The sequence below is a fragment of the Mustela putorius genome, unplaced genomic scaffold (genome assembly GCF_011764305.1).
Source record: "Mustela putorius furo isolate JIRA1106 unplaced genomic scaffold, ASM1176430v1.1 tig00537248_pilon_pilon_pilon, whole genome shotgun sequence".
NCBI lineage: Eukaryota > Metazoa > Chordata > Mammalia > Carnivora > Mustelidae > Mustela > Mustela putorius.
This window is the reverse complement of record NW_025422387.1, coordinates 5,979,239-5,989,151: the sequence shown is the minus strand read 5'-3', so window position 1 is coordinate 5,989,151 and position 9,913 is coordinate 5,979,239. Positions and strand designations below refer to the sequence as shown.

The window sequence follows — 9,913 nt, the reverse complement described above, 5'->3', positions numbered from 1 at the left end:
ACTTTCAGAGCTTTCCTTAACCAGATCAAGAAAATACTTGGGGCCCCTGGGTGGCTTAGTGGGTTAACCCTCTGCTTTCGGCATGGGTCATGATCCCAGGGTCTTGGGATCGAACCCCTCATCAGGCTCTCTGCTCAGCAGGGAGACTGCTTCCCCCCCGTCTCTCTTTCTGCCTGCCTGTCTGCCTGCTTGTGATTTCTGTCTGTCAAATAAATCAAATATTAAAAAAAAAAAAAAAAGAATATACTTATAGGGGATTCTCATGTTTTTGTTCTAGGACTTACTATATGGAGAAAAAGAATTAAGCAATTTATTGGACAGATTTAAAGAAAGATAATACAGTTTTAAGCGACAAGAAAATTTTTAATTGTATCTAGCTAGAAATACAAGCATATATTACACATAACTTCTGTTACACAAATATCATTAGTACATGGAACTACATCAACCAGTTAATTACACTGTTGTAAACATTTCTGAACAAACTAAAATTACTTAATGACTTCACGGTGAGTAACAATACTATCCTAAATGTAGAAAAAGGACACAATTCACAACCCTCCCCCCCCTTTGGCACCTTATCAATTCACAAGACTCAAGTTCACATCAGGTGTTCTCCTTGTTCTTCAATTGACATCGATTGCATACATTTATTTAGCAAATCTTCTTCCTTTTTTTCTTCATTCATGTATGATTCAGAATCATTTGTAGAAACTGTAAGAAAAATAAGTTTATAACGTCTGTTTTGGAAATACAGGTGTATTTCCTGAAAATGGAGATTTGTATATAAGAACAGCCTTCAAAATGACCTATCTTAGTAATAACCCTTTCACAAAAACAAATGGCTTGCAATTTTCAAAACTTAACCACTTCCTCCCCCCAAATCCCTTACTTTCCCAGTAAGTACTGTAATCAGCCAAGTTATGGTATAGCACATTTTCTGTCACTAAGTCCTATATTGTCTTCACATGTCAAAATCTTTTGGTTACAGGAAAGTCATAGCTTCAGCATTCCCCTCTCCGTAAACATGAAGTTGCTACTCCTCTCTCAGGGGTCACAGGGACTTTCCTCCCACCTGGATTCCTCCAGCTATTATTTTGGGACCTAGACTTACTTTTTCCCCTGCCATAACCCTCATTTCTTGGACTGTCACACAGCATTGGGATAGGGGTTCTGAAGGCCTGACTTCCCTACTTCCTATTTGCTTCCCTACTCACTGTAGGAACAACTACGACATTGTTTAACTTCCACTTAATCCTTCCCACTTTATCAATTCTGAGGAATCCTTCTGAGCATTCTTTCTTCCCCTTTGATTTTCTTTCTTCCCCTTTTGATTTTCCCCTTTGGCCCTTTAAATTTTGTAGTCTTCTGAACTTGAAGGATCCTTGGGCACCTGGGTGGCTCAGTAGGTTAAGCCTCTGCCTTTGGCTCAGGTCATGATCTCAGGGTCCTGGGATCGAGCCCTGCATCGGGCTCTCTGCTCAGCAGGGAGCCTGCTTCCCCTTTTCTCTCTATGCCTACCTGCCTCTTTGCCTACTTGTGAGCTCTGTCAAATAAATAAATAAAAATTTTTAAAAATGCTGATGAACCGGGGCGCCTGGGTGGCTCAGTGGGTTAAGCAACTGCCTTCGGCTCAGGTCATGATCTCAGGGTCCTGGGATCGAGTCCCGCATCAGGCTCTCTGCTCAGCAGAGAGCCTGCTTCCCTCTCTCTCTGCCTGCCTCTCTGTCTACTGTGATCTCTCTCTGTCAAATAAATAAATAAAATCTTTAAAAAAAAATGCTGATGAACCTGTAGGATCCTTTATGCTGATACTTACCAACTCTGGACTTAATCTGAGTTGCTCTGCAAAATTTTGATACCACTTGGTTGGCTCGCTTCCTGGTGTGTTGAATATTAAACAAAATTTATATATAGGTGATACAGCCCTCATAAACTATGATGCCATACAAAATACTTTGTCCCATCCAAAAATGGCACTATCTCATAAAAGTGCTATGGCTTGAAAAAGTCATGTTTATGGCTCTGGGTTCTAACAAATTCATTCTGTTAAAGTCTCTGACCTTGATATTGTAAATACCTTTGTTTAGAAGTACCTTGAATCTTACTCCCCTGAGGTGAGTATGTTCTTTTAAATGAAAGCAGAAACTGTATTTCATACTCACTTGGAGAATTATAAGCAAATCACATTCTAAATTTTAATGTCTTCTGTAATAGAAATGAAATTAATGGGTTTATATTTTTTTAAGCATAAGATCTTTCAAAATGCATTTTTAAAATTCCACATTTACCTGATTGCATGAACAGTTTGCCTGGTTTTCTAAAAATCTTCAGTGACTTACATCTTGTTTTAGATGCATATCCAGTTTTTAAACTATAAGAAAGAGAAGCATCTTAATTGGGATCAGCAAAATCAACAGTTGTCTAATGCATATGGAGGACCATACAAATTCTTTTTATTAAGCTGCCAGCATCACCAAAAAGACTCTTTCAGTCTCCTATGAGTAATTAGCCCTGAAACACAAAGCTAACTATTTTAGTGCAGGTTGAATAATCAGTCTTCTTATTCTCTTTTTTTCTTATTTCCTTTTTTTGTTTATAGTTTTCTCCTGTGCAGAAGCAACCATATGCTCCTTCTGGAAGTGTTTGTACTATTTTGAATTTAAGTGGAAATTACTGAAAAGGCCAGTCTTGCCTATCTCTAGCTGATCAAGAAATTTTTACAATTCCACAAAATGTGTTCTAAAAAGAGTGGCATATTCCAGTGAGATCAGTAAAGAGACTATAAGATCCTTTTGTGCTTTTCGTCTAACCTCTTCTGAATTTAGCCAAATGAACCTATTAGGAAACAAGCTTTAATCTCATTTAGCTACCGTTCCAATAAAATTGGGGTGTATTTTCCTCTTTTTAAACAACAAGAAACAGACCCTTCTTTGTTTCTCACTGGTCGCCAAAGGGAATGCTGTAGGATCATTTCCGGTGCGGGTACAGCGGCCATGTCAAGGGTGCCTGAGTCCACTCTCTCCAGTTGGTGTCGCCATGTGGTGCAGGGGTAATGCTGCTTCTGTGAGTAACGAGAACCGAGGCGGCTCCTGTGATGAGTGAGGATACCTGTCATACAGATCACCTCTGTTAGAAGACCCTCTGGTGTCTTGTGAGAACTAGTGAGAAACGAACGAGGTGCACCTGCCTGGCTTTTGTGAGCTGTGCTGGATCACGTGCATGTACTGCCTCTTCATCAACGTCCGCAGATAGTTGGCGTTATAGATCTTAGCGATGCTACACAGATAACGCTTCTGGCCTGTGGTGAGGTCTGGATGCTAAAAGACAAGATTTATAGGCACTGTAGAACAAGAGGTTGGCAAAATTCCTCATCTGAAAGGGTGAATGTTCAGGAGAGCTGCACCACACGTACATTTTGCTTATTCAAATTCAGCTATGCTAATCTGGCCGAAAAGAGAAAGAAATGGCCATTTAAACAGCACACGTGGGTCCACCTGCCGTTTCCACTCAAGTGATTCTGATGTGTCTGAGGGGTGAGAACCACTGCCCTAGGAGAGTAAGGAGAGTAGGGATATGCTGCTCTGTCCGTGAGTCTTAGTTCCTGTGTGCCTCAGTGAATTTAGGCTTCTTGCCCTCTAAATACAATTTTTGAGATATCCTGTGGCATCTGAAAGCGACTCAACTACTCTACTTGGTCTTAACTAAAGAAACAGTCTTGGGGCGTCTGGGTGGCTCAGTGGGTTAAAGCCTCTGCCTTCAGCTCAGGTCCTGATCCCAAGGTCCTGGGATCGAGCCCCACATTGGGCTCTCTGCTCAGCAGGGAGCCTGCTTCCTCCTCTCTCTAACTGCCTCTCTGCCTACTTGTAATCTCTGTTTGTCAAATAAATAAATAAAATTTTAAAAAAAGAAAAGAAAAAAGAAACAGTCTTTTCTAGCACCAGAAGAATAACTGTCTGTGTTGAACATACTGAGGGATAGTCTATGGGTCTTTGGTAAAAGTAATTTTAACTAAGATTTTCACTTGCTGATTTTAGAAGATAACACTCACTTAAAATGTATATATATGTGTGTATACACAGGATTTACTGAACTGAATAGATAAATCCAGGGAAAAGTCAAAATGTTGGTCAGATAAATTGACCAATTTGCACAAATCTATTGTAATCTTCATTTGCACTGCTCACAACGATACTTCTGGCAGTTATGACCTTTAATAATGGGTAATAGAGGTTAGACCGTCTTAAAATGCTGACAGCCATTTTCTTTATTTGCTTCTTTCTAATTTTGCAGACCTTCAGTGGAATCTGAATGAAAATGAGTCTGGGTTTCCATCTCTGGAATGTAACTTTCCTTATCATAAAGCCCTCAAAGAACTCTTAGGATAAAGAATCTAGGGACGCCTGGGTGGCTCAGTGAGTTAAAGCCTCTGCCTTCGGCTCAGGTCATGATCCCAGGGTCCTGGGATCGAGCCTGCATCAGACTCTCTGCTCAGCGGGATGCCTGCTTCCCTCTCTCTCTCTGCCTGCCTCTCTGCCTACCTGTGATCTCTCTCTCTGTCAAAGAAATAAATAAAAGCTTAAGAAAAAAAAGAATCTATAATGATAAAAATCCTTGTATTCATTTCATGAGTTTACTCAGCAGATAGTTATGGACTCCTGGATGTATGCTGAGTGTACCTTATCTTCTGAAGTGCCTTACCCTCTAAGTAGCTCATCTTCAATAATAAGTTCATCTCTGAATACAAAGAATTTGGTACTTCAACAAAATATTGGTATTTAGTTAGCATACCTTTAGAAAGGACACATCTGTCATTGATTTAGGGATGTGAATTGCTTGAATTTGAGGAGTTTTCCACAACTCTTGCAGCTTGGCTATGTGTGTGTTCACTTTGTGTCCATCTTTGATTCTGTCTGTAGGCAAGGACATACTATGTGAATTGCATGAGCAAACATCAGCTCAATAAACTGATTATTAATATCTATATATTTACACAGGTCTGTGATTATCCTGGAGTAGGAGTATGAGTCATTCTGTTAAATTTGAAGAGATTTATGATATGGCCATTTGGTTTTAAAGCATACAAAACTCTTAAGATATTTATGAACATTTACTACATATATGTCATTATATATAGACTACATTATTTTGAGCTCAGCTGAGATGCAAACTGTTGACAGTAGCTTATTTTTGTTAGCTGACTGTATGTCAGACCACATTAAACGGGAATATACATGCAGAACTTGCACTGTAAGGATTTACAGCAATATTTTATCATTCATTTGACTTGAGCATATAGTATTAAAGTCAAGATAGAATAACACAAATTTTATATCTTTAATGAGACAGTGTTAAAAGGGCTTTGTAGAATTTTAATAAAATGTATTTTTACACAGTTTCAGTTATTTCAATGTTTTTAATACTGATGTGGATAGATTAAAAGAACAGTCATTTAATAAAAATAAAAGTTGAGGCATATCTCGAAGAATGAAACTAGTTTTCAGTTTCAGATATTGCAACCAGAAACTTAATTTAGGGTATAAACTTCAGTAGCACTTTGGGGAAAAACAATTTTCACTGGGAAAATTTAACTAGTAAATAACTCTTTATAACACTCCCCTTCTTCTCACATACTCAATCCCTCCCTCCAGGCGGCTTTCTACCACTATGGTTAGTATCACTGTAAATCAGTTTGCATTTTCTTGAGTTTGACATAAGTGGAAACATACAGTATATATTCTGTTTGTCTAGCTTCTTTCACTCAACATAATTATACTGAAATCGATCAGTGTGTGATATGTAGCAATAGTTCATTTCTTTTCATTGTTGGGTTATATTCCAATATATCACAATTTGATTATCCATCCACCTGTAGATGGACATCTGGATTGTTTCCAGTTTTACGCTAGTACAAATAAAGCTGGCAGAACAGATTTCTAAGTTAAAAGCTTGTATTTAGGAAGTCAAATTAAATAGCCACGGTTTTGTTTCAGTACTGACAACAAAGGTCACTACAGTTTTACATATTAACTTTATTTATTTCTTCCAGATTTTGACAAATTGGGAGAGTTAATTCAGATAAGTAAGGGTTATATGTGCTTTACTGAAGACGAACTAGTTTGCCAACAAATGGAAAATTCACCTGGAAATTATGTTATTATGACCTTTAAGATATAATTTGGAGTCTATAATAATAAAAGTTAAATTTTTTAAAAAATCCTTTTTCAAGTCATAAATGTGGACTAATTATCTAAGAATATATCTTTGTGTCTCCACTAATCAATATTTCCGAGATGTGTTATTGTAGCCTGGACTGAAATTCAACTTCTCAAAACCTTGATGGCATTTCTTTACAGAACATGAAACATTTAAAAGTATTAAGGGCTCCTGGGTGGTTCAGTCAGGTAAGCAGCTGACTCTTGATTTAGGATCAGGTCATGATCTCGGGGTCTTGAGAGTGAGCCCCACATCCCAGCAGCAGCAGGGGGCCTCCTTGAGATTCTCTTTCCCTCTGTCCCTCCCCCTCTCAAATAAATAAATCTTTTTAAAAAATAATAGTTAAAGAGAAACAACCAACTGAAAAATGGGCAAAAGACTTGAACAGACTTTGGATGTCTCCAAGGGAGAAAGTACAAATGGCCAATAAACACATGAAAAGATGCTCACTATCGCCACTCGTTAGGGAAATATAAATAAAACAACAATGAAGTCCCATTTCATACTCATAAGGATAACTACCATTTTAAAAAAATGAAAACAAGTGTAAGCTAGCATGTGGAGAAACTCAGACCGTGTGCATTGCTGGTAAGAATGTAAAATGGTGCAGCTACTGTGGAAACAGTGTGGTGGCTCCTCAAAAAATTAAACAATGATCACCATATGGTCCAACAATTCCATTTAAAAACCACAGTATTTATATGTATATATGCATTTTTAGGTATGTATATACACATAGATATGTGTCTGTGTGTTTTTCTCAGCTTCTGTAAGGACTATGCATTTTCCAAGGAAGGGAATGAATTCAGGTTTATAGATCATTGAACTGAAATTGCTCCCCCCTTGGGGCACCTGGATGGCTCAGTGGGTTAAGCCTCTGCCTTTGGCTTGGGTCATGATCTCAGGGTCCTAGGATGGAGCCCCACATTGTGCTCTCTGCTCAGGAGGGAGCCTCCTTCCCCCTCTCTCTCTGCCCTGCCTCTCTGCCTGCTTGTGATCTCTGTCTGTCAAATAAATAAATAAAATCTTAAAAAAAAAAAAAAGAAAAGAAATTGCTCCCCCCCCAAAAGAAAAAAAAATAGTGATATGCCTTTGGGGGTTTGTCTTACTCTTAATTCCATCAGCTTTATCCTTTATTTCAAGTGAGAGGAAAATAGCAGCATTGAGAAATATTTTATATGCTTTGAAGTTGTTCAAGTTAGAAATTTTTCCTTCAATTTATAAACCCCAGGCCATACTCTGTGCTTTTCAAACATTATAACACAATTCTTTTCAGATTCATTGCTATTTTGAAGCACTCTTTTTAAAATGCTTGATGTGAAATGTCTTAACAAGAGAGAAAGAACCTGCTGGATTGCTCTTTGAAAATCTTAAAGACTAAGGTCACCAGGATGCTAATAAAGTCTATTTTTAAAACTCCATTATGTTTGTAGTTATAGCAAAATTAGCATCTCTGAACCATGTATTTTGGTAGGTATCATCTGCTTTATATGTTCTACTTACCAATACCTTTGGAATTCTGATAATAAGAATGTCCAGCTGATCTGTTGGAGGGAAAAAAGGATTTAAATAATATGTAATAATTGACAGCTTTATAAGCATTAAAGAAAGTATTTCAAATGAAAAAAGGCAGTATTGCATATGCTTTTTACTTTTCATGTTTCTATCAGATGGAATATCTTGCAAATTTTCTCCTGTAATCCTTTATATCCTAATGGCCCCAGGCTTTTTCTTTTTTTTTTTTTTATTAGCCCCAGGCTTTTTCAAAGTGGGTTATCTGAGGTTTTTACTATACTAGAAAGGATTTATCTTAAGCCAGATTTGGTCTTACTTTTAAGGCCTTTTAATCTAATTCCTGCATTGAGCTCAATAAAGAATTTGGGCTTCTGTGTTATCTGTGGTATTTCCTGGCTCTCTTTACTTTTAATAAAGTAACTTGGATATGAAAAAGACTATCTTCTTCTTTACTGTACATAATTAAGGTATACTGGAATTGATAAATTGGTCTGGAATGTTTCTATTTTTGTACAAGTTCTTTTTTTCTTCTTTCAAATTAAGACAGAACACACATCCTTCCTACTTCCTTCCATTTATTCAGTGACCAAGTGTTCATTGATCTCCTGATATATGAGGATCCAGCACTTAGTCAAACACAATAATGAACAGAAAAGAAAGCCGAGACCCCATCTTTAACAGCCTTCTAGGGGCCCCTGGGTGGCTCAGTTAAGCGGCTGATTCTTGATCGGGGTTCAGGTCATGATGATGATCTGGGGGGGGGGTCCTCACTCAGTGGGGAGTCCGCTTAAGGATTCTCTCTTTCCCTCTGCCCCTCCCCCTCCCGCGGCCTCCACACTCTCTCTCCCAAATAAATAAGTGTTTTTAAGAAAGTCTTCGATCCACTATATATATGTAAAGTGGTCATGGGTGCAGCAGGAGCCATGGCTGTGAGCTTTTGGAGAAACACCCTGCAGCTTTCACTCTTAGGGAATAACTGATGGAAGCCGGGAGGTCCTGAAGACTAGTTGTCATCAGCATCCAGGAAATAATAGTAAAAAAACCTGCTCAAAATAAAATGGATTTATGAAGAAAAACTTCAGGGGGAAGAAAATGTCAAATCAAGGTGCCTCTAATATTCATAATTATCTGTCATATCGGCATTATGAATTCCCTGGACCTAAAGGTGGCTAATGTCGCACACACGGAACTGATTTATTGACTTGGAAACCCTAGATTGAACCTGTTTCTGCTGGGCCCTCAACCCCCTCTTTTTTATAGAGATCCTGTGGGAGACTGCATGTTTTCCAGCAGGTTTCGCAGCGCCCCCTCGAGGCAGAAAAATGCACCCAAGCAATTGTCGCAGTTACCGCGTTTAGTCATTGCACCAACACTCAATCCTACCTCACAAGCCCTTCCCCTAAACAGTGAGTCGGCTTCCATCTGTCCTACCCCGAGCACAACAAAGGCTGTCCCCTCCTCTCACTTCAGTCCACCGGGGACGAGTCCTTTGGAGCTGCCAGCTCCCACCCCCTCCTCCACAGGGGATCACGACCCGGAGCCGGTCATCGTCCTCCCTAACCCTTCAGGGCCCCTCAGCCTCACCCGCCGCCGCCACCCTCGGTCCCGGCCACTGCGGGAGGCTCTGCGGAAGAGCTGCATTCTGTCCAGTCGGACACCGGACCTTGGCCGGGCATCTCCTCCCCGGTGCCCGGACCTCGAGCGGTGTGCGGAAGCAGCTTTCCCCTCTCCCCTCCCCCGTCAGCACGCGTGCGTCAGGCCGGGCGATATTGGGGGTGAAGAGGCGGACGCCGTATTCTAGCCCCCTCCGATGTGCTCCGGACACTGCCCGAATAGCTTCGGGAGAGCGGGGAGGGCAGATGCACGACGCTGGAATAAGTTGGGGGAGGGGCAGGTCTTTAGTTGATTGCGCGCTTGCACGGTTTGTGGCAGGGATTAGTACATGCCCGCTAAAATAGGAGGTGCCTTCCAGATCCTCAGTATTCCAGACCCTCTACAAATTTGCAAATCTTGAGTGTCACCATAAAGGTCAAAGACCAGGACGCAAATCAAGGACCGAAGTCCCCAGCGCAGGGATGCAGAATGTTAGCCGTTATCCGTTATCACCAAGGCAACCAGGCGTCTCTAGCATCCCAACTGCCAATTTCCGCCAGCTACTTCTGCGCACGCGCACACCGCCTTC

General features: G+C 40.2%; 1 protein-coding gene across 2 annotated transcripts; it reads right to left on the bottom strand.

Moving 5' to 3' along the window:
• Positions 1–342: 342 nt before the first annotated feature.
• Positions 343–9,849, bottom strand: FAM216A (family with sequence similarity 216 member A). Of its 2 annotated transcripts, XM_013056524.1 has the most exons (8): positions 9,316–9,849; positions 7,720–7,760; positions 4,792–4,913; positions 3,191–3,320; positions 2,928–3,111; positions 2,292–2,374; positions 1,820–1,881; positions 343–714 (listed from the first exon to the last, which is right to left on the bottom strand). In XM_013056524.1, exons 1-8 carry the CDS (start codon positions 9,405–9,407, stop codon positions 685–687), a joined length of 744 nt encoding a protein of 247 aa, XP_012911978.1. In that variant the 5' UTR covers positions 9,408–9,849; the 3' UTR covers positions 343–684. The 2 variants fall into 2 exon arrangements, with proteins under 2 accessions (XP_012911978.1, XP_004753281.1); XM_004753224.2 differs by lacking the exon at positions 1,820–1,881 and having other exon boundaries at positions 9,316–9,846.
• Between the last annotated feature and the right edge of the window lie 64 nt (positions 9,850–9,913).

Coding starts and splice junctions, on each gene's coding strand:
- FAM216A (XM_004753224.2), bottom strand. CDS start 9,407: ATGCCCGGCCAAGGTCCGGTGTCCGACTGGACAGAATGCAGCTCTTCC. Junction 3,321..4,791: donor CAGATGTGTCCTTTCTAAAG/GTATGCTAACTA, acceptor CTTGTCTTTTAG/CATCCAGACCTCACCACAGG. Junction 2,375..2,927: donor CCAGTGAGAAACAAAGAAGG/GTCTGTTTCTTG, acceptor TCTTTCTTATAG/TTTAAAAACTGGATATGCAT.